At 45.1% G+C, this 22,492-nt stretch overlaps 2 protein-coding genes and 5 long non-coding RNA genes across 9 annotated transcripts; all 7 read right to left on the reverse strand.

The window, feature by feature from the left end:
* Positions 1–4,167: 4,167 nt before the first annotated feature.
* Positions 4,168–4,842, reverse strand: LOC136194565 (uncharacterized). Its single transcript, XR_010671673.1, has 3 exons — positions 4,711–4,842; positions 4,326–4,658; positions 4,168–4,239 (listed from the first exon to the last, which is right to left on the reverse strand). It is a non-coding gene; the product is annotated as an uncharacterized lncRNA (long non-coding RNA).
* A 31-nt stretch (positions 4,843–4,873) lies between these two features.
* LOC136194399 (uncharacterized) lies at positions 4,874–7,761 on the reverse strand. Its single transcript, XM_065983496.1, has 6 exons — positions 7,657–7,761; positions 7,119–7,300; positions 6,202–7,066; positions 5,884–6,141; positions 5,013–5,824; positions 4,874–4,961 (listed from the first exon to the last, which is right to left on the reverse strand). Exons 3-5 carry the CDS (start codon positions 7,012–7,014, stop codon positions 5,693–5,695), a joined length of 1,203 nt encoding a protein of 400 aa, XP_065839568.1. The 5' UTR covers positions 7,015–7,066; positions 7,119–7,300; positions 7,657–7,761; the 3' UTR covers positions 4,874–4,961; positions 5,013–5,692.
* A 236-nt stretch (positions 7,762–7,997) lies between these two features.
* LOC136194523 (uncharacterized) lies at positions 7,998–10,525 on the reverse strand. Of its 2 annotated transcripts, none has more exons than XR_010671660.1 (11): positions 10,446–10,525; positions 10,237–10,378; positions 9,941–10,175; positions 9,725–9,831; positions 9,569–9,675; positions 9,382–9,503; positions 8,990–9,322; positions 8,846–8,934; positions 8,724–8,792; positions 8,509–8,660; positions 7,998–8,455 (listed from the first exon to the last, which is right to left on the reverse strand). It is a non-coding gene; the product is annotated as an uncharacterized lncRNA (long non-coding RNA). The 2 variants fall into 2 exon arrangements; XR_010671659.1 differs by having other exon boundaries at positions 9,382–9,480; positions 9,527–9,675.
* Positions 10,526–12,796: 2,271 nt separating this feature from the next.
* On the reverse strand, positions 12,797–14,598 carry LOC136194555 (uncharacterized). Its single transcript, XR_010671670.1, has 4 exons — positions 14,533–14,598; positions 14,013–14,219; positions 13,286–13,961; positions 12,797–13,222 (listed from the first exon to the last, which is right to left on the reverse strand). It is a non-coding gene; the product is annotated as an uncharacterized lncRNA (long non-coding RNA).
* A 366-nt stretch (positions 14,599–14,964) lies between these two features.
* Positions 14,965–15,355, reverse strand: LOC136194557 (uncharacterized). Its single transcript, XR_010671671.1, has 3 exons — positions 15,321–15,355; positions 15,153–15,268; positions 14,965–15,095 (listed from the first exon to the last, which is right to left on the reverse strand). It is a non-coding gene; the product is annotated as an uncharacterized lncRNA (long non-coding RNA).
* Positions 15,356–19,102: 3,747 nt separating this feature from the next.
* LOC136194651 (uncharacterized) lies at positions 19,103–19,467 on the reverse strand. Its single transcript, XR_010671688.1, has 3 exons — positions 19,385–19,467; positions 19,218–19,339; positions 19,103–19,166 (listed from the first exon to the last, which is right to left on the reverse strand). It is a non-coding gene; the product is annotated as an uncharacterized lncRNA (long non-coding RNA).
* A 2,095-nt stretch (positions 19,468–21,562) lies between these two features.
* LOC136194566 (uncharacterized) lies at positions 21,563–22,491 on the reverse strand. 2 transcript variants are annotated; one of them, XM_065983735.1, is made up of 4 exons: positions 22,380–22,489; positions 22,242–22,340; positions 21,842–22,012; positions 21,563–21,765 (listed from the first exon to the last, which is right to left on the reverse strand). In XM_065983735.1, the coding sequence occupies exons 1-4, from the start codon at positions 22,455–22,457 to the stop codon at positions 21,691–21,693; spliced, it is 423 nt and encodes a 140-aa protein (XP_065839807.1). In that variant the 5' UTR covers positions 22,458–22,489; the 3' UTR covers positions 21,563–21,690. The 2 variants fall into 2 exon arrangements, with proteins under 2 accessions (XP_065839807.1, XP_065839806.1); XM_065983734.1 differs by having other exon boundaries at positions 22,242–22,491.
* Position 22,492: the final 1 nt, after the last annotated feature.

Consider the following 22,492-nt stretch of genomic DNA (forward strand, 5'->3'; position numbering starts at 1 on the left):
TTCCGTTTGCAAAGCCCAAATCCGTTTCTAAAAGGATATTCTGAATTTTCTGTAAGGTATTTGAGACGATTTTTAAAAGCAGCTTAAAAAGAGTTACTTTGCTAAGCAATTGGGCTGTTTAGTGCATGAAAATGCATTTCTTGGGTTTGCTTTAGTAGCCATAAAACTAAATATAGCAACGAAAATACCCAAACTGGCACAGAAGCAAGCGGTGCGAAGAAAAAGTCACCCTAAAACTTCGTATTAATGAAAAATTCTGCCGCATACAGTACTTTACGCCAAATGCATTTGTCGTGCTGATTTTGATCGCAACGTTAGAAGCATTACATAAAAGTACGCCTTTTTGAGTGCTCTTCCATAAGTAGAGCAAGTACATTTTGAGCGGCATCGAGTTTCATGAAGATATCACAGCCAGAGTGTGATACCAAGAATCTGAAATTCGATCTTTATATAAGAGCACTCAAACTGAAATTCTTAGAACGCAATAGATAAATTAATAAACGCAGATGGTCAGCTTGACGTAGCCTGAGCTCTTGGCAATATCAGTACAAACACTATAAAGTTTGAACAAACTGCATTTTGCGTAACGTCCTGTACTGGTATGTGACAGAATTTTTCAATAATATGAAGTTTAAGGGTGACTTTTTCTTCGCACCGCTTGCTTCTGTACCAGTTTGGGTAATCTCGTTGCTATATTTAGTTTTATGGCTACTAAAGCAAACCCAAGAAATGCATTTTCATGCACTAAACAGCCCAATTGCTTAGCAAATAACTCTTTTTCAAGCTGCTTTTAAAAATCGTCTCAAATACCTTACAGAAAATTCAGAATATCCTTTTAGAAACGGATTTGGGCTTTGCAAACGGAATAACTGGTGTCCGAACACGGAGGTGCGATGTCGGTATATTCGTCGATTTTTAGCATGCGATAGACTAGACCATTTGGCTAAAGCTTTACTGCGTTCGAAAGCTCTATGATAGAGGATTTTGTGAAAAAAAATTCTAGGCGAAACATTAAAATTTGAATGAGCTACGTATACGTGTCCGAAAGCGATACTGCTGTCCGAAAGCGGAGGATTTGACCTGCGCGCGCTAATCTTCTCATAAAATCATGAGGGTTTGGTCTATTGATTCGCGCTCTGGCACATCTTCCTGGCAGGGATTGGGCTTTCAAATGCGCCATAGGAAGCCAGAATCGGTTCGCTAGATTTGCTGTGCGAGCGTCCGAAATCGCAGAATGTCCGAAAGCCGAGGTCCTACTCTATAGATCTACATGCAGAACATAATTGCCCAGAGCGCGTTTTTACGTTCGGCAATCGGACATATGCCGAACAAAAGTTACTGCTGTCCGATTAAATTGCGTAACGTCCGGACCTATTGTCCGAGCGATATCTAGCCTCGCAAGCCTGGCTCTCCCGTAGTGAAGCGCGCTTTAGCGCGTCCCAGTATGCGAGGCTAAGCCATACATCTATGGCTAAGCGATCTTTTGCATAGTGCGCTAAAAAACAATATCCCGTACAGGTGTGCAGGAAGTGCAGCTTCCTTCACATGTCGCCATCATGGCATGGCTTGAATCTTTGAATGACCCCGGCGTGGACTAGTCACGACCTTTTCAAACTAAAATCTCAGAAACGATACCCAGATAACAATACATAAGTCGGGCCGTGAAGATTATATCTTCATGGCCCGACTTATGTATAATTGACGTCCGAGTGTTTGTATTCAACGTCCGATTAAAATTGAAAGTGCACGGCAAAACGTCCGGGCATGAAGAATTTCTTAAATCGTGCACTGATTGCCAGCGTTGTGCGATGGAACTCCTCGACGTGCACATCTCGTGTAGCATCTCGACACGTTGCTTCTTTCAGCTTTTATCGTCTGGCTCCTCTAAGCATCATGCACTTCCTTGACCGAAAAAGCAGACAGTTTGTGTGGACAAAAACCCGGATAACTACCTTCTGCATGCTCTCATACATGTGTACCTTCAAAAAAATATTCACAACAATAGCAAAAAGTTAATGGCAAGCATTCCTTAGAAAAAAGCGTCTTTACGCATCAAAAATAGCTACTTGAAAATTCAACTGCACCAGCTTACTACGAGACGTTTTGCTTAGTCCAAATACGATTATGCGGTTGAGAGTGTAGGAAAAAATGGCCATCAATGTGCCTCAGCCAGAAAAGCCTATTACAAAAATTATAGCTACAAGAAATATTATTAGCAGGTAGAGAAGTCAAACGGCACCTCTAAGCTAATTTCTGTTTAAGCAAAGAAACTGTTATTTGATTTCTCCATACCTCTTACGATAGTCAATACGTAGCAAGAAGTAATAGCGATTGTAAAAAATATAGCTTTTGCACTACCAAATTTGAGTTCAACTCTTAGGAGTTTTAGTAGATACTAACAAGAGTGTGCTGCAGAAAAGAGCTAAGGATTATCAGCGCTAAAGCCCCTTCAGTCTAATACTGTATAGATATTTCAGAATGCAATGTTCATTTCTGGATCTGCAGAGTGAACAGGGTCTATTATCACCGATTTCCTACTGCTCCGTGGTTCCTCCACAAAAGAAGCGTCTCGTCCAGACTTTTGGAATGTAGATTTATTCTCGACGTTTGGGTAAATCGTCCAGAAGACCGGAGACATGAACTGACAGGCAAAGAACCAAGGTGAGCTTCGCATTGCAAAGGCACTGAACGGGTATCGAATTACCAGTCGTAATGCGCACACAGCAGTGGTGAACAGACCGTCTCGCAAAGAGAAAAAATTAGAAGAATCGGTGAGAGCCAAGGAAAAGATCACCTCCTAAAAACAAACGGTAGTAACTAACCTGACAAAAGAAAATAGTTTACAGACTGCAGCATATCAAATTTATCAAATTAGTAGCAAGAACATGTAAGAGTGATGTACTACATTTCAAATTCAAAGCAAATTTTCTGGTTAAAAACTTAGCTCCATATTGCCGCAAATTCTTGGAACATATTTTTTCCTTGCCACCTTTGCGCTTTTTTGCTTGGGCTGTCAACATCAATTACCTCCACGCCTCCGTCAAGTAAAATGTAAAAATTGTTGCGATCACCTGCTCCCCCACCGCAAACGTACAAATCGTACCGCAAATAAGAACGGAGTAAACCCCTTGACTACTGATCTCTATTGCTTGAAAACAATACACAAAATGAGATGTGATACATCTGGGTTTGCAGACAGGCCGCACGTCAGCAGACGGGCGAGAAACATGTTTAATTAATTAAGCGTGGCCTACTGGCAGGATTTGGATCAACAGAGAGTCTTAGTCTTGCTCCTTCAAACGATGAGGGTTCCTGCCAAAAATGAGGTTCTGCTCTAGACATACATATTGCAATTCGTTATGCTTATTCGGATAAAATATTACATTGCTTATATCATGCCGTTTAAAGTGTACTCCAGTTAAAGCAGCGGTTTTTCTCTCTGCTTCTTACCAATGCAAGAATACGCGCTGACTTTAATTATTTAGACAGTAGCTGTACTTTTTGTCTGCTCCCCAGTAGCAGTAGTTGTAGCTGGGATATCCGCAGGAGTTGAGCCATCAGAGACTAACGGTGGCGGCGTGCTTGCACGTGGCCGCACTGGTGTTCTTTCATTATGCCATAGCTGTAGTCTCTTAAATAAGATCACAAGAATTCCTGATATTACTACCGTCACTGCAAACATTTCTACACCAAGTATCAGCATCCAAAAGAGGCTTAGGTCAAAGGACGCCGTCGCTGTCACCCTCACAGTTTCATCCTTTCGAGTTTTCTCCGCCTCATAGTCCTCTCTTTGCTTTTTTGCCCTTCTCTTCTTTCTCAGAAAAACTAAACTTGCTAGAGCTGCTAGCAGAAGTGCAGTTCCAATAGAAATTAATATCCAAGAATCTATCTCAAAAAAGGAGACTAATCTCCACATTAAATGGGCCTTCTTACATGGCGTCGAAACACATGTTGTCGCATTTACCGTCGAGTTTATATTTTGGGCAACGCACTGGTGCTTTTCGCCACTGCTTTTTCTTACGTATGAAGCCTTACTGAAGGCGTCCGCAGCCTGAGTTGAAACGAAAGAACTGCGATCATTTTCTTCTCTACTAGCGGCAACTGATTGACATTTGACTTCTTCGTTCGCTAATACATCGTCACAGCTCAGCGTGGCATTGGTTTCAATTTCACTTTTGAGATCAAAGTACTTTGATTCTTTTTCAAGGCTTTTAACGAATTCAAGACAGCAGAGAAAAACTAAAAAAATGAATATGATAAAGCGAGAGACGCCGCTGTCCAAAAAATAGCGTACGTGCATCTATCGACATGCAGCGCGTACGTACCTGCTAGACAGCAAACTCTTAGTAAGACTGCGTTGCTCTGTCGAACCTTCATTGGTTCTGAGGCTCTCAAGAAAACAGGCAGTTTGTTCTCTGCGCAAACAAACAACTAAAGCCGGGGACTCTGGCACCAACTGGTACATTTCCCTTACAGCCCACGCTTCATTACTACATTGTTGACTGGCGCACGCATGCAAATGAAATCTATTTTAGGCGTTGAAAGAGACGACGAACGAATTTTCGGCTTTTCTCCAGTTCTTCCTCGAGTCTTACAGGATGCCACTCGCCAGATTGAAGCAGCTCATTTACTGCATAACTTCTTACGTAGATGTTGGCCTTGATTAAATACATAACGCATGTCAGCTATATCATAGTCAGCACAATGTACCTTGCTAATTGTGTCGACATCGTCGTCACCGGCTTCTTCCTGGAGTCCGTAGTCAAACTCTTCCTCCCAGCTGATCCACACCGTATAACCGTCCAATTCGTACATAAATCTTCTTTGATATTCCAATAGGAAATGAGGAGGAAGAGGTGAAGGAATCTTCAGTCTCCCTTCTTCAAACTCCAACCCTTCTAGAAAGCTTGCGAGTTCTTTACCTTCTTCGAACAACTCTTGGGGAGTTCTGTCAAGAAGTGCTGAAGAAAATCACTTAACAAAATTATAAGAAAAATTATTTTGAGTCATACCCGTTCTCAGAAAGAGTCTGCAGTCACACAAGAGTTAAGGAAAGATCCTGTCAATTCGACAGTCTACGTAGCATTTCGAACACAGCTGTCTAAGTTCCACTGACTCCAGCAGATCGAAACTCTTAGGAAAAGGTCCAGGAACAATGTCAAAGCGACCAGTGGAGTCATCCGTCTTCTGAAGATGGATAATTAGTCGTCGGCTACAGCAGGAAGGTGTCAGTATAGACAAGTCATAACGAATGACCGGCGGAGACTTAGCGACTCCTAAACGCTCGCTCAAAGACGAACTAAGCCGATGCACGGCTGTGCGCTTGGCACCGACGGCACTCCCCAAGTTTCCATTGAGCCGAGCTCCTGATGTGACGGTCAGCGACAAAGAACTTTCATTAATTAGAGCTTGAGCTTGAGCGGGGTCCAATTCACTGCTACTTTCGATATTGTCCATATGCAGAAATTTTCATAGTGCAATTAGAACGAGTGAACAAATATTCTAACCCGGTTTATTAATGATATTTAAGACGACTTCTTGTGCCTGGAACCTGGAGTCTGTAGCAAGACTTTGATCGATACTTGCAAACATCTTTCTCTCGGAAAGATTGCGGAGAAACATCCTGAATTGATGACGAACAGATCGAAAGCCATCATAAAGAGGAGGCTCTGGTGCGGCAGGTCCCGTTGGCTTAAGACGAAACGCTTGCCTTTTTGGCGTTCTTGACACTCTCAAAACAAAGACGCTTGCTATTTGTCCACATGAAATGTAAAGTTGGAGGGCGGCACCAACTCAAAATCTTCCTTTCCCGTTTGTCGCGAAACTACATAGATGACGTGCATAAAGCAAGCAAGCGTGCGGAAACTACTATTGCTTGCTTACTACTTTGCCTTCGATCTCTCTAGCTGCAGAAATGTAGTCGTTTTCTGAAGAACCTTTAATGATAAATCCGCTCTCCTGTCTTTTAATTTTCGTATGAGAGAGAGTCTGAATTCTTCCAAGTCCTTTTCTCTTTTTACCACTAACAACAAAATCAATGAACTCGGGAGGGACAAAGACAAACACTGGCTTCGATAGAATAAGCAGAGAACTGCGTTTCATTTTCAGCAATACTTCGTTCAAACGATCCAATCTCCTTCTCTACAAAGGAACGTAGAATTCCAAACTTACTGTGAATGTGCGTGCTCTGACTTCACTTACTCTCAGTTCGTTCTTCAGATGGGTCAGACTGGCCGTCACAGCAGCTAGCTTAGAGGCCATAGGAGTTTTCCACGATTTCTCTAATTCGAGTCGTTCAAAGCAAGAAACAGCTCCTTTCTCTAATGAATTCGAAAGAGGATGTCGACTTATTGAAGCCGGGGGGTTAGGGTCCGTTTCGTCTAAAATGCGACGAAGATGAGCAACGCGATCTCGATTCCGAGTACCGCTATTCATTCGCATGGCAACCCGGTTGGAAAGCGCCGTTACACGACGTCCTCCTTCATGTATATCAATCCAATGTGTCTTCTCTACAATTTCCATTCTACTGACTCCTGTTATGAGTTTCAATGGAATGGGACGCAAAGAGCCAAGGCAAAAGACGATAAACAGATGCGGAGGCAAGAAATGCCGCAATTTGAGCTCAAAATCCAACTGCTTAGAAAACGTTGAAAAAGCGGTAAGAACAGTCAACGCAACTTGACCGGGTGCTCGCATGAGCAGCACCCTTCTTTTGCCCGCTTCGCCGCACTTGTCCTCGTCAACTTGGATTCTATCGAAATGGACAGAAGACACGCTCGATACCCCTTTCCTAACCCTTATAACCTCGTCCTGGCTTATAGACGACGAAGAGTCAAGCTGTATTTGAAATAAGACGTCATCGCGAATGACAACGCAATAATTCGTTCCTCTGGAGTCAGACTCTTTGGTCAGTCCCCAAACTCGGGCGAGCGATTGAGTCAACTGTGACGACCGAGACAAACGTCTATAGAACGGCGATGGGTAAAGACAAAACTGGTAACTTTGCGGGTTCATCGACTCATCAACGTTAGCCTGGAGAACTGTGGCTGCGTGTTTGCATTTAGACCTACAATAGCACGTAGAAGATGTTTCTCACGATGGTGAGAAGGCGAGCCCACGATTAGATCGTATTGCTGAGGAGTGATGACATCGTGGTGATACAATAGGTCGAGAGTTGACTGATCGATGTTCTTGACAAGCTCCTTCAAATCTTTGCTGCAAACGGTTTTCTTTCGTGAAGCAAACATAGTTGGACTGTAGGTAGTTCTATGCTCAAAGAAAGCAAGAAAGGGTCCCAATGCTAAAAACAATAATAATTAATTAACCCACGAAACTCGATCTTTACGGCGCCCAGCAAAAAGCAAAGACATTTCTAAAGAGCCGTATTCGTTCGCTCTGTTTTGTACAAAATTGAAGCCGATACGAGGCAGGACAACAAGGCCATCGACGGGAGAAGTTCGCCGACCTCGGTTCGGACCAAAACGACTCTTACAGGCTCGTTCGAAACGAATACGAGACCAATAACGGTTCGATTCGACGTTACGAACGGATTTCGTTGGCGTTACATGCGTAAAAGAGCGAACATACGCCCGTTTCCGATCGCGCATTTACGCGACGTCGGAAAAACCGCTCTTTTACCGCGATTTCAATAACTACCTGTTGCAGGCTTAAACTTGAACACGAGCCTTCATTCGATTTTCGTCCGCAGCCCGATTTCCAGAGAAAATCGGAGAACCAATTCAAAGGTAACGCGCGCGCACCTGATCCTAGCGCGTGAAATTCAAAAGTCTATTAAAACCTGTTTTTCCTCGATTGAAGCCTGGGATATACGCGAAGCGTTTTCCAAAAGGTTAAATACAACTCCTTCCTCTCATAATTCTAAAACAAGAGCATGCCTGAAGAAACTAGACACACACACTCGGAGCCGCTGAAGTTGTGGACGAAGACTAGCAGACATAGTAGTTTGTTTTATAATTTTTTTACACACACACATGCAGATACACTGTATAGCCCTAACAACGTAAAAAGCTAAAAAATGAGAACACTAAACTGGTACGAACAAATACAAAAACAGCTTCTGAGTTCTTTGGAAGAAATGCTCTCATTTTCACGTCAAACAGAGGCAGAACGGTTTCGACGAATTTGAATGGACCAGCCGGTGTTTTGCCTTCCAAACGAACTACAGCTGTGTTGCATTCGTAATTATCCGACTCGTCGAATGGAGGCGTGGTAGGTGCCGTCTTCGTAGACGATGTCGCCGCCCCACGTCGGCATGGAACCGTTGAAGTATCTGTGAGGTTCTGTACAACTCTTCGGACAAAGTTGGAAGCGATTGTATCGGTCTCCGGTCCAGCCGGATCGCACACGCAGCGTAAACTCGTGCAGACGGTGTTTAGAGAGAAACCCGTTTAACTTTCTTCAGTGTAGCTTGCTGCTGCTGCTACGTACAGTAGTGCTGCAACATTGAAAAAGTGAAAGTAAGACACTGCAACAACACATTTTACGAACCGTATCCGGGGTTTCAAACACCGTACAGGAATGCGATGCATTGCCCAGGGATATCAAAGCTCTAACTGATTGCCAGTCAGTGATTTTCATTTTGCTTGTGCACTTTATGCGGTTAGAGAACCGTTTAGAAACTAATCAAGCTATAGATGAAGCTAAAATCAAATCGTGACTCAACTCTGCACATCAAGATTAGCTGTTGTTGCAATGTGCCTTACCAAAAGTCACCAGAAAAACTGACTAGGAATGTCTCCTGCGGGTGAGGTAAATATCGATCAGTAGCCCATCTGATGTGAATTAATTAATTAAGTACAACGGAGCACAGATTTGCAAAGAGGACCTCATCAGACCGTATCTGAGCTGACAAGTGTACTTTCAAGCACAAAACGGTAATTCCACGAGACGCCCGTCTGTCCTCAACTGAAGTGCCTACATGAGAAAAAGAGTTTTCTCATTGACCCTCCTTATCTTTGTTTCTCCTTACCTTGAGCAAACGATCGAGCATGACGATGCTTCCACCGCCCTGCTGCGCCACCAACGATTTTATCAAATCAATAGAAGAATTAAAATCAATGACGTCAACTTTTCTAGACGGCAACGTTAGTCATTATCACTTCAACGTCATCCTATAGAAATACACAGCGATCAATAGGCAAAACGTAAACGCTTGCTCGATCAAGCGGGGTGCGTCCACGTGTAGGCAAAGTAGCGAGCCCATGAGCACACGGATAATATCCTTAGCCTTGTTCTCTCGCTTTGTACAAGACGTCTTCTTACCTATGTACAACTGACGTGTAGAGCTTGCATACATTATTTTCTACAGATTCGTCTTATAGATCACGTGTTGAAATACTCCATACGGTTTTGTGTCCTTACCCCATCATATCTCCCTTGCAGAAGTTGTACTGACAACGCAGCAGAGTGAATGCCAGGATGTCGAGCACGGTTTTCAGTCAACATCTTTTTGCAGTGGTACTGGGAAGATCAATGAAATCTTTCTAAAATTTTTTCAATTCACTACCTCATATCATTTACGTTCTTCGATTGCTTATTTCTCACTGACTTTGCAAAATACGTTGCAAGATTTTGACTTTACAAAATTTATATACTGTTTCCATGACAACTTTACTGACTAGACTTCCGCTCCTGAACATTGTGCTATTGAAACTCCTAGAATCATGAATGTCTTATTGGCCACGCTCACGTTTCCCACACAAACCTCCTTGGACGTCCATCCAAAGCTATCTGTCAATAATTCAGCAGTACGGCTACGTTGATTCAGCAGCAGGACAAAAGACGCTGGCGTTCAATAGAAATTTTCCCAGCCTAAAGGAAGAATCGAAAATTAAAAATATAGCGTCATAGTCACAGTAAACGGCACTTTTATATCGACACATACAGAAAATCAAATTTCACGGTAAATATGAGATCATACTTGTGTTAATCCAGTTTCTGCTGTTGTGGACAGAATAGGCGGTCTCAGATCGATAGAATCCATAGTTGCGGAGCTTTATGAGTATTCGCGAGCGTTTTGCTTTGCTTCGGACCTCAGAGTGTGTAGTGTAGAGTCCGTAGGAGGTGGACTATATAATAGTAACAAACGCGGCCCGTTTCGCAGTCGCTCGCCTGTTCGATCCCAAGAAAACATCTCCTTGTTTCGAGACCGGTCTCTAACAAAAAGTCGATCCGATTATGCTTTCAAAGCGACATAGAAAGACGATCGTACAGTACCGAAGACAAAAAAAAGAATATTTTCTTGATTGATCGTCGACGTGACGTCGTAAGAAGAACAGATATAAGACGCTCGTAAGGACTGAACCCTTCAGGCGCGGTCTCCAGTCACTAGCCAAATCGTCTCAGAGGTCTACTAGACCTATAAATATTTCGACGTCTGAGGCTCTCTCTACTAAACACATCCGTCTTCACTCTTCAGTACCTACCGCCTCATGCAGCGGCTGCTCTTCATTGCTTCATTGCGCTTCCTAACGAAGCGCGGCCGACATGTTTTTGCGTACCAGGACCCCGGATGTGGCTATTCTATAACTCAGTATGCATATAAGCTCTTGAAGCTGCATTTCAGTACCACATAAAGAAACATCAAAAACCATGAGAGCATTTCACAATACAAGACAAAACATTGAAACAGGAGAAAAGACAGCAACAGGCAAATTTGGAGCAGCTAAGCCTCACACGGCTTCGTTGTACGTCTGGAGAGATTGTACAAGATTCTTCAATCTTCTGGTCTTTTTCACTGACTAAAAATCCCATTAATTAAGCTACGTATAGGAGCGATGCGACTAACATCATACATCATGACGTCACATACACTGTACCTTAGTCTCGCCGTCAAAGTGTGAGGCAAGCGACTCAATCAGATCGCCAATATCCTGCTTCAGATCGCCGTAACTGTACTCTTCAGCGTGAGCCTGGGTCAATTTGGGCAGCTGCTCGCTCAGATCATAACGATTGAGCTCGCGTCGAACGCGCTGGCGAACAGCCAAAGCCTGTTAATACCAGCATTCAACTCAAAGTGTCTTTAAATGAAAAAGTCCCTAGAGGCCTATCACATACCTGCCAACCTTTGAACAAGCTAAAGCGGGAGATTTTTGAGTGCCACGCCCCGAAAAAAATTTCTGGTGTGACCAGTCCAAGCTTTTAAAACATTAAATTAAATATTACATCTAATGATCCGCCTAAGTTATAGAAATGAAAGCTAAAGATTGTCTCTGCGTGTGAGTCTCGACGCTCCGCAGTCTGCTCCTCTCCGGTATTTCCTGCAGTACTACTCATATAGGAGTCACGGTACGCTTTCAGTGCCATAGGAAGATATTTTAGAGAGGGAATGCTGCGCGCGCTATGCGCGCGCAAAAAAAATTTTGAGACCACGCCCTCATAATGCATTTTTGAGGTTGATTTTTGCTACTTTAAAGTGCTTACTACATCACTGGATAACCGAATATTTCGCGAATGAACCAAATCTAGGGAAGTCCCCAAAGCGGGAGAAAAACTGCTTTTTTTGGAAAGCGGGCGGGAGGCCAATTTTTGCCTCAAAAGCGGGAGTTCTCCCGCTAAAGCGGGAGAGTTGGCAGCTATGCTATCATCTATAGACGTTGCATGTACACTACCCCTAGCTTGGAAACAGACATCAATAAGAGAGAGCCTTTGCTGGGATATAATGGTAACGTTCAGCTACCACAATTCATCCCGTTCAAAGCGTATGCACGTACGTCATTGTACAGTACATCGTCGATTATCCGAATTATCGATTATCCGTAATCAATTTTAATGTCACGTGACGTGTTTCACGTCATCAAAACTGACGTCATTTTAACGCGAGTTGTTAAAATAACGTTGTAAATAGAGAAAAGATCAAAAATGTACAAACTTTTTTGCTCCTAACAACGGATATATTAATAAGTTTCTCTTAAATCTTGCAAAGTTAAAACAATAAAAAACATCTTTATTTATTAACTAAATATTCTGATCAATTATCGGAAAAATCGATTATCCGAACACCCCAAGAACCAGAGAGGTTCGGATAATCAACGATGTACTGTATTGACGAAGTTCGGTAGCCTCAAGTTCGCGAGAAACAGCGCGCTTTCCGCGGCCGCCGCGCCCGCCGGGCGGCTGTTCGCGCTTTCCGTAGCCGCCGCCACCGCGGCCTCCCTGGCCACTAGCAAGCATCGTAGCCAAAAGGACGAGAAGCAAGACACGATAATCCATAGTTCGCTTTGGGAGGTGCTATTGGAGTGAGTGAAGTAAATGCACAGCCCGGATTGTGGCGCATCTATATACGATCACTTTAGTTGAAGCGAGCCCGCCCCCAAACTGACCGCAAGCTGACTTTGACTATGCACACGTCATTGTTTAGGTAACTACTGACGCATGTAGGCAGGAAGGGGCGCTGAACAGAACATTATGACATGTGTTTCTCATCCGCGCGAGTCAGAGAAAGGCATGTTGCGCAGCAGTTGTACAGTACCCGTCAAGTATATAAGGAACAAGAACAAACTTACATAGTTAGGGCTTCTATTTTCTGAGACACCGCGTAAGCCCATCTTTTCCCAGACGGACTAGCGACTGCTAGTAAGAGCCAAGGGAATGTCCAAAAACGTTTGGGTCGCGGACGTGTTCGTTATATGTATACCGCGACGGGGTCACGACCCATGGACAACTAATTGATTTACTAATCGCGGCATGCTTATGGTTTCGTGCAAGACAAACCTTAATCTTAATATATTAATACATAAAGGAATAATCGGACCTCCCTGCGTGAGGGTTTGCTGGATTCGCTTTCATGGTCGATTCCGCTCTCGTGACTGTCTTCCAAAAAAAGAACTCTTTGTTCGGAGACTCTCTGACAAAGTGATATCGACAGAGAGGGAAGCGCGTCTGCATGGGTCCGGAGCCGGTCAACCCCCAAGCTCCGGCGAGCGATTGAGCCTATCCGGACAAACGCTTTTGCCTATATAGAACGGCGATAAGTGAAGACAACATTGGAAACTTCGCGGGTTCGTCGACTCATCGAAGTTTGCACGGCTGTATGGTTGTATTTTGATTTGACAGTGACACGCAGTACATGCATGTTTCTGACGAAAGTGAGAAGGCAATCCCACGGGTAGATCGTATATTGCTCAGGAGTGGGACGTCGAGATCGATTTGACTGATCGACGTCCTTGACAAGCTCCTGCAAGTCATTGTCGTAAACGATTCGCTTCGATCGTGAGACGAACAAAATTAGTTCTACGCCAAAACCAACTCGATGGACTATCCTTACCGATCCTTCGCGAAATCCGCCGCTGAACTTCCGAGTTTACGATGAGCTTCGCAGCGGACGGAGCGTCGACAGTACACTTACATCCGTCTCTCTTCAATATCTACGTCTACGTGCACTGCCACGAGTAGACTACAGCCAGTGGCTGCTTTTTGAGTTTCTCGACATCTCGTGCGCTCATTGGATCGGTGAGATTGGTCACTGCTATTAGCGGCTGGCTCTTCATTTTGCGCTTTGCTCGCCGAAAGGACGGTCTACCAGAACCCCGGATAACTCTGCGGATACCGTACATCAGACCTTGGAGTTGCATTTCAGAACACAAGAAGAAAATTCGAATAACAGGAGAGAAGACGATATCATATAGAATGCAGCAACAAGCAAATTTGAAGTAGCTTAGCCTCACACGGTTGTACGATTGGAGAGTTTGCACAAGCCTCTTCAATCTTCCGGTCTCTTTCACTGACTAAAAATCACATAAATTAGGCTACGTAGGAGCGATGAGACTATATGGGGTTCAAGTCACTCGGTTCAATAATTATCCCTCCTAAAGTCATACGTCATGACGTCACCTACACTGTAGACTAAACTTTTAATGACGTGGTGATGATCGAATACACCTTTCTGTAGCTCACTCGATGTTGCTGTCTTAGAATCTTTCAGCATGACGAGACGAATTTTGCTAGTAGGCCTACGGCTTTCCAAGGAACAACTATCAATTTGCAATGCCTACCTGCTCCTCCGTCGTCTTCAGACACCGAAACTCCTCGATACATTTGCCTAACGACAATGCCATGCTCCTCCAGGCTCTTCCTTGTGCACCTCTGTTCGTCCAGCAGCCGATTTTTGCGCTAGAGAGAGTTGAACGACGGCTCGCTTACGGCCTCAGACGTCCCGAGCGTCTCACTTTCTCGCAAACTTCACGCGAGAAGGTTGACGACTGGAAAAAAGAGAGTACGTTTATACTTGGGATGCGGATGTCGACCGACTGCGCCGCAATTTAGCCCCGCGAAGTCGCGAAGCCTCGCTATAGGCACAGCTACGAAGCCTGCCGCGCAGGCCGACGTTGATTAAGACTAACCCGGCCTTCCGCGACTGCTTTTGCGAGCCGTTCGAGTTAGTCGCGAGCTTCCTACGCGGTGAGGGAGGAGGAGGGGGAGTGAGTGGGTGCTGGGAAAAAGGCTGCGTTCATATCCTCGCAGCGTGCTTATTCCGTGATTCGATGAGGAGGGGAGATTGCTTTTCGAGCTTACCTACTGCCGTCGCCAACTGACCATCGAGAGACCACTAGTTCAGTAGTGAAGTCTATCCGGGTTCGTACACCTGGCGTTGCGTCACCACTACATCAATATGCAAGGCAATCAGGAAACGATTACACAGAAAGGTATCCGTCTGGATGGTTCGTGCCCAGATAGTCAGCAAGCGTTTCGGCGATCTTTTCAAACGATGGTCTCTCTCCTGCTTCTGTCAACCAACACTGATTCATGACTTTGTATCTATATACATGTATAGCTCAGAACAAGTAGCAAAGTAATAACAAGACTTTTCCACCTACATTTCCTCTGGACAATTGCTGGGTCTGTCCAAACCTATTCATCATTCATCAATAAACCTATACATCATTCATCAATACATGTTCACTATTTTTGACCCTGATATAGCGCCATAGAAGAGGCCATCAACAAGACTCTCCAAAGCACACCAACGAATGGGAATGCTTGCCCCCTTTGGATTCATTCGATAATAGTCTTTGTCCTCTTGCAGCGCCCTGGCCAACCCAAAATCGGCAACTTTAATTTTTAAATCCCAGTCTACCCTATTCATGCAAACTGTTGAGAAATAGTAGGCATTTAATTAAAATGAGCATACTTACATGCAATTCCTTGCGGCCAAGTCTCGGTGAACGATACCTCTCCCTGACAAATATTCCATTCCTTTTGCAACTTGGTAACCAAACTGCACGAGTTCTACAGTTGTCGGAAGAGAATTCTATACAGAAATGGGCTTAACGAACAATGATTTCTGTGATTAGCGCATGCACCCCTGTTGTCGTTTTGATTCTCTTTCCCCTCAGATACGTTCTGAGGTCACCCAGCATCATGTAGGAAAGAACGACTAACGGCGAGATGTATCGCACGTTGTCGCTATTTGGCGACCAGCAGATGCCAAGTAAGTTCATTACATTGGGATGATTTAAATCAGTCATTCGTAGAGCTTCCATCACAAAGCTCTGCGTCTCTTTGGTCGAATCACTACCCTGGTCTAAAGAAACAAACATTTGTGATTCGGACGTTTCAGTTGGGTTACCGATTTTGACAGATTTGGCAGCAACCATTTGTGAAGAATCCAAAAGACACTTGTACACTTTACCAAAACTGCCTAAAGTAGTACGCATTTTGTTGAGAATTTGAATGAATGAATTTGTACTGCTGCACCTTCGCCAATGATATCTTGAATTTGCAAACGATCAGGATTTAAAGCAACTTTTCGAATTTTCTTCTCTGTATCTGAATCCCAAAGGGATGGGCGAAGAGGTACGAGAGTAAAGCCTTGATATTCATCAGGAAAACTACTTCGTCCAGTCTGAGCATCATAATTTTCATTTTGAGATTTTCTTCGTCTTCTCCCCGTGCAAATGATTAGAATAACGACAAGAATAATGATGACTACCAGTGCCCCGCATGCTCCTGATGCCACTATGAAAATAGGAAAAGGAGAGTCCGTCGAGCAATTTTCGAGTGAGCAGTTATTCGGAAGAAAGCCAGGTTGGGATTGAATCGTCGCAGCTTGTGACGACGGCATTGGCGTCGTTGTTGGTAAAGAAATGTCTGCAAGCCCAACATTGACACAACTTCCATTTGATTCTTTCAATGTTGGAAGCTGACTACAGTCGGCTTGAAAGTCGTCTAGGGTGCTCGGTTGAGGTTGTAGAGCGGCGAGAACAGTTCGCCCATATGCTCCACCGTCAGCATTTTCGGTACAACTGCCGTTTAGAGTAGCAATGCAATCTTCGCGACACACGGAATAGCGTTCCACTGAGTGATTTGACACGGCCATACAATTCGGGAGATAAAAGTAGCAGATAGTGGCAACAAGAGCTTCTTCGCACTCAAAAGGAATGCCGTCGAGAATACTCGCTGCCGTGTCGAAGATATTTCTCAAATGCGCGGTAACTTTTTTCTGAGAATATCTCGGATCGCGATCGACAAACACCAACTTTCCCGCTCTAGACGAGTTACAGACGCCTTCTCCGTTGTACATCTCACAACACGACTTTGAGGAATCGACTATACTACTGACTGTGCTAAAACCAATTGCAACGCCAGCAGAAACAGTGATATTGGCAATGCACCAGCGGGAGAACGTCTCATCGAGATATTGGCTGGGGGCGGGTCTAACGCAGCAACGAGCGCAAAGAAAAGAACAACCGAAACAATAACAGGCGTGCTGATTCCACCACTTTCCGAAGTTGGCGTAGTTGGCGAAGTGGGAGTCTTCGACATCATACATCGAGAATCTGCACTGGACGGCAATTGTTCACAGTTCAGCGCTTCGGAAACCATATGAATAGGCGCGATTGATTTTTTGGCGAAAGAATATTGGTAAATGGCTATTGCCTGTTGATAGCTAGATGCACAGCCGCCCTTATCTCCAAATGCTGCAAAGCATGCGTCTGAGCATAAAAGAGAAGGATAGGAGCAGTTCTGAGAGCCTCTTGTTACAGTCAAACAGTCAGGATAAAGTAAGTGGCAATAGAGAGTGACTACGGACTTGTAGCACGACGAGTTTAGAATTGCACCTAAACTCTTGCTGTTTTCTTGAAACACTTTAATCGTTTCAGCGTGCAAGTAGCTTTGATTGTAGCGAGAATCGACAAAGACGAGAGAGCCGGCACGACTGCTACGACACACTTCTCCGCCACTGTACATTTCACAAGTGCCATTGACTTGAATAGTATCTAGACAAAAGAATTAATAAGCGAAGTCAAGAGACGAGTGCGCGGCTTACCGTCCGTAGACGTGCAATTACAATTGACCCCCGTTTGTTTATTGGCAGCGTTCGTCATACACCAAGGTCTGAAATTTCGATACTGCAATCCAACCGTCGTGCACTCCGTATATTCTATTCCTTAATAAGTGAAAGGAAACGCGCATTTTGCCTCACGCTGCGGCTTCGCTTTCGATGGAGTGACGGCCGAGCTATTAGTCGTCGCCCGCGGGATCGGCGGCGGCAACGTAGGAAAATCTAAAGAGCAAAATGACTTCGTTTTAGAAAAAATAATATTTATCGGTATGCGATACTTACTCAGAAGCATGTCGTAACAGCTTCCGCTGTCTTGCGAAGGCAAACCGACGCATTGAAAGTCCCTGAAATCCGTATGAATAGCGTCAAATTTTAGCACTTCCGCTAGAACAAGAGACGATCTCGACGCGGCGACAAACAATTGATGACAGAGATGCCGATGCTTGAAAATGCGCTCGCAGCTCTCCTCGCACAAATGCGGCATGATCGCCTTTCCCGAACTATCAGTGCGACAATCGGGCATCATATAAATGCACATACCCGCGACGAGCAATGTCACGAATTGAGGAGGAGCCGGAATTGACCCAGTGACTATCGACAGGCCTGTGACTAACTCCGATACAGGGCCGTCAGAGGCGGTGCGACTGGTACGGTTCGGGCCGTACCACGTTTTTCCAGAACACATATAAATAAATATAATTCTACTTAAATTATTTTCTTTTTTGACTGCTAGACTGAGAGCATGCGCAGACGACTTCACGTACTGTAATCTTACTGTAATCTCTCTCTTGGTCTCTGCTGTAATACTGTAACAAAAATGAAATTTTGGGGGCGTGGCTAGCGAAAAAATTTCGACGCGCCTACGGCGCGCAAAATGGCCATACCACTACCGGATTTACTCTGACGGCTCTGCGATATGAAATGAGCGATTCGACTTTGATTGTATTCGGGTCTCGCGTCAGCATCAATCGTCCGATTGGCGCGATAAGGCTGGCAGACGCTCGCCAATTCGTCGTTGAAAAGTTCGCATTTGCCCTTGGGTGTTTGCGCTGTAGATCCGATCGTGGTGGGCGATCGAGTGTTTGTCGTTGTTGATCCAGTCGTTGTTGATCCAGTCGTTGTCGTGATAACAGACGTAATTAGAGATGAGCGGGTTACCCGCTGCGGCTGTGACGTCGTCGACGACGAGAAAACAACGAGAAAGTTGACGACTGGAAAAAAAAGAGAGTACGTTTATACCTAGGATGCGGATGTCGACCGACTGCGCCGCAATCTAGCCATGCGAAGTCGCGAAGCCTCGCTAGGCACTCTGCGAAGCCTGCTGTTCACGCCGACGTCGACTAAGACTAAAACCGCCTTCCGCGACTGCTTTTGCGAGCCGTTCGAGTTAATCGCGAGCTTCCTACGCGGTGAGGGAGGAATGGGGAGGGGGGAGTGGGTGGGTGTGCTGGGAAAAAAAGCTGCGTTCATGTCCTCGCAGCGTACTTATTCCGTGATTCGATGAGGAGGGGAGATTGCTTTTCGCGCTTACCTACTGCCGTCGCCAACACGCTGACCATCGCGAGCTCTGTAGCGGAGTCTATTAGACACCTGGCGTTGCGGCATCTTTCCCAGACGCATTATTTCCCACAGTGTAACTCCATATGACCACTTAGTGCCAAAAAATTAAAACGATTAGTAGATCGACAATCAAGGAAAACTAACCGTATCGGTTTTGATGGTGAAGAGACCATCAACAAGACTCTCCAAAGCACGCCAACGAATGGGAAGACGTGCTCATTTCGGATTCATTCGATAATAGTCATTGTCCTCTTGCAGCGCCCTGGCCAGACCAAAATGGGCAACTTTAATTTTCAAATCTACCCTATTGATGAAAAGTTTTGAGAAATAGTCGGCCTTAAAAAGGCATACCTACATGCAATTCCTTGCAGCCAAGTCTCGGTGAACGATGCCTCTCGCTGACAAGTATTCCATTCCCTTGGCAACTTGGTAACCCAACTGCACGAGTTCTACAGTTGCTGGAAGGAGACTCTCATCCTACACAGACTTAACTAAGCAAAACCTTTTCTGTGATCGACTTACTCCTGCTGCTGTTTTGATTATCTTTCTCCTCAGATACGTTCGAAAGTCACCCAGCATCATGTAGAGAAGAACGACCAACGGCGAGGTGTATCGCACGTTGTCGCTATTTAGTGACCAGCAGATGTTAAGTAGATTCATTACATTGGGATGATTTAGATCGGTCATTCGTAGAGCTTCTGTCACAAAGCTTTGCGTCTCTTTGGTCGGAACACTGCCAGGGTCTAAAAAGGGATAAACATTTCGTGTGATTCGGACGTTTCGGTGGGGTAAAAATACCGATTTTAGCAGATTTAGCGGCAACCGTTTTTGAAGAATTCAAAAGACACTTGTACACTTTACCAAAACTGCCTAAAGTACAAATGTTGTTGAGAATGTAAGTACATACATTTCTACTGCTGCTCCTTCGCCAATGATATCTTGAATTTGCAAACGATCAGGACTTATAGCAACTTTTTGATTTTTCGTTTCTGTATCTTAATCCCAAAGAGACGGGCAAAGAGGTACGAGAGGAAAGCCGTGTGATATTCATCAGGAAAGCTGCTTTTTCCAGTCTGAGTATCATAAGTTTCATTTCGAGACTTTCTTCGTCTTCTCTACGCGCAAATGATTAGAATGACGACAACAATAAGGATGAGAACCAGTGTACCAGATGCACTAGATGCCACTATAACAATAGGAAAAGGAGAGTCCGTCTCTTCAGAGCAATTGTTGAGTGGGCAGTTATTTGGAAGAAGGCCAGGCTAATATTGAATTGTCGCAGCTTGTGGCGACGGCATTGGCGTCGCTGTTGGTAAAGAAATGTCTGCAAGTCCCACATTGACACAATTTCCGTTTGATTCTTTGACTGTTGGAAACTGACTACAGTCGGGTTGAAAATTGTCCAGGACGCTCGGTTGTTGAAGTTGTAGAGCGGCAACAACGATTTCTCCATATGCTCCACCGTCCGCATTTCTGGTACAACTTGGACTGCCGTTAATTTTTTAGAGTCGCATAGCAATCTTCGCGACATATGGAAAAACGCTCTACTGAGTGATTTGACACGACCGTACAATTCGGGAAGTAAATGTAGCAGAAAGCGGCAACAAGAGCTTCTTTGCACTCCAAAGAAACACCGTTGATAATACCGCCTGGTTCCACTGCCGCATCGTAGATATTTCTCAAATGTGTGGATATTTTTTTCTGGGAATATCTCGGATCGCGATCGACAAACACCAACTTTCCAGCCCGCACGAATTGCAGATGCTTTCTCCGCTGTAAATTGTAGTGAAGGGCCGGGACATTTGTACTTTAATTCCAGGAGGGAGGTATCTCCAGAATCACGTGATGCCCCCTATTGGGGGTGCGGTCGATCCAACGCGTTGACGTCGTGTGACTTATAAATACGTAGAATGACGCCTCTCTAATTCAGCATGGGGACCGCTCACACTCACAGGGTGATAATAAACGCCCGCCTACCACTTGCGGCCGTGCAGACAAACCATTCGGATACATGCTGTTTATGGTCATTATTTTCGTCAACAAATACGTAACTCTTCACCGTTGACTTACTGTGGCTGGCTGTGAATTGGAGGCGGCCTCCTCCATTCCAACTGGTCGCGAAGCCTGCCACAGTAAGTCAACGGACGTACTTGTTGACGAAAATAATGACCATAAACAGCATGTATCCGAATGGTTTGTCTGCACGGCCGCAAATGGTAGGCGGGCGTTCTTTTCAACTACGTATTTATCCGTCACACGACGTACTGTACCCCGCCAACGCGTCGGATCGACCGCACCCCCAAAAAGAAGCACCACGTGATTCTGGAGATACCTCCCGTGTTTATACGGGAGATCAGGGAGGCTTGGCGAAAGCAGAGATTAATTAAGGAGAGAGCGAGGCTATAGAAAGATGTCGTAGACGTGACGCCGTAAGAAGAACAGATGTAAGACGCTTCTAAGGTCTGAACCCTTCAGCCGCGGTCTCGAGCCTCTAGCCGAATCGTGTCAGAATTTCGACGTCAGAGGCTCTCTCCAGTCTCCCATTAATCACATCCGTCTTCACTCTTCAGTACCTACCGCCTCATGCAGCGGCTGGCTCTTCATTGCTTCATTGCGCTTCCTTACGAAGCGCGGCCGACATGTTTTCGGAATGTTTTCGTGCACCAGGATCCCGGATGTGTCTATTCTATAACTCGTACAGTATGGAGCTGCATTTCATGACGAAACATCAAAAGCCAGAAGAGCATTTCAAAAAACAAGACAAAACATCGAAGCAGGAGAAAACGCAGTAATATATTGAATGCAGCAACAAGCAAATTTGAAGTGGCTTATAGCCTCACGGCTTCGTTGTACGACCGGAGAGTTTGCACAAGCTTCTTCAATCTTCTGGTCTCTTTCACTGACTAAAGATCTTATTAATTAGGCTATGTAGGAGCGATGCGGCTGACATCATGCATCATGACGTTACCCACACTGTACCTTGGTCTCGCCGTCAAAGTGCGAGGCCAGCGACTCAATCAGATCGCCAATGTCCTGCTTCAGACCGCCGTAACTGTACTCTTCAGCTCGAGCCTGGGTCAATTCGGGCAGCTGCTCGCTCAGATCATAACGATTGAGCTCGCGTCGAACGCGCTGGCGAACAGCCAAAGCCTGCAAATACCAGCATTCAACTCAAAGTGTCTGTAGGTAATAATGTAGGGGCCTATTATATTATCACATCATCAATTAATCACTACACAAACAGCACTTCGTCTTTTGATCAAGAGTGACTATATAGAGTCGTGGCATATATACACTACCCCTTGGAAAGAGATATCAACAAGAGTAAGCCTCTACTGCGATTCATGCCGTTCAAAGTGTACGCGAATACTGCACGTACGTCGTCGTATTGACGAAGTTCGGTAGCCTCAAGTTCGCGAGAAACGGCGCGCTTTCCGTGGCCGCCGCGAATGGGCGGCTGTTCGCGCTTTCCGAAGCCGCCGCCGCCGCGAATGGGCGGCTGTTCGCGCTTTCCTAAGCCGCCGCCGCCGCGGCCTCCCTGGCCACTAGCAAGCATCGTAGCCAAAAGGACGAGAAGCAAGACACGATAATCCATAGTTCGCTTTGGGAGGTGCTATTGGAGTGAGTGAA

This window comes from Oscarella lobularis, chromosome 13 (genome assembly GCF_947507565.1).
Source record: "Oscarella lobularis chromosome 13, ooOscLobu1.1, whole genome shotgun sequence".
Lineage (NCBI taxonomy): Eukaryota > Metazoa > Porifera > Homoscleromorpha > Homosclerophorida > Oscarellidae > Oscarella > Oscarella lobularis.

Coding starts and splice junctions, on each gene's coding strand:
- LOC136194399 (XM_065983496.1), bottom strand. CDS start 7,014: ATGAACCCGCAAAGTTACCAGTTTTGTCTTTACCCATCGCCGTTCTAT. Junction 6,142..6,201: donor ATCTGAAGAACGAACTGAGA/GTAAGTGAAGTC, acceptor GTTCCTTTGTAG/AGAAGGAGATTGGATCGTTT. Junction 5,825..5,883: donor GAGAGATCGAAGGCAAAGTA/GTAAGCAAGCAA, acceptor TCATCTATGTAG/TTTCGCGACAAACGGGAAAG.
- LOC136194566 (XM_065983734.1), bottom strand. CDS start 22,457: ATGGATTATCGTGTCTTGCTTCTCGTCCTTTTGGCTACGATGCTTGCT. Junction 22,013..22,241: donor AACTTCGTCAATACGACGAC/GTACGTGCAGTA, acceptor TGGTATTTGCAG/GCTTTGGCTGTTCGCCAGCG. Junction 21,766..21,841: donor ACTTTGACGGCGAGACCAAG/GTACAGTGTGGG, acceptor TAAGATCTTTAG/TCAGTGAAAGAGACCAGAAG.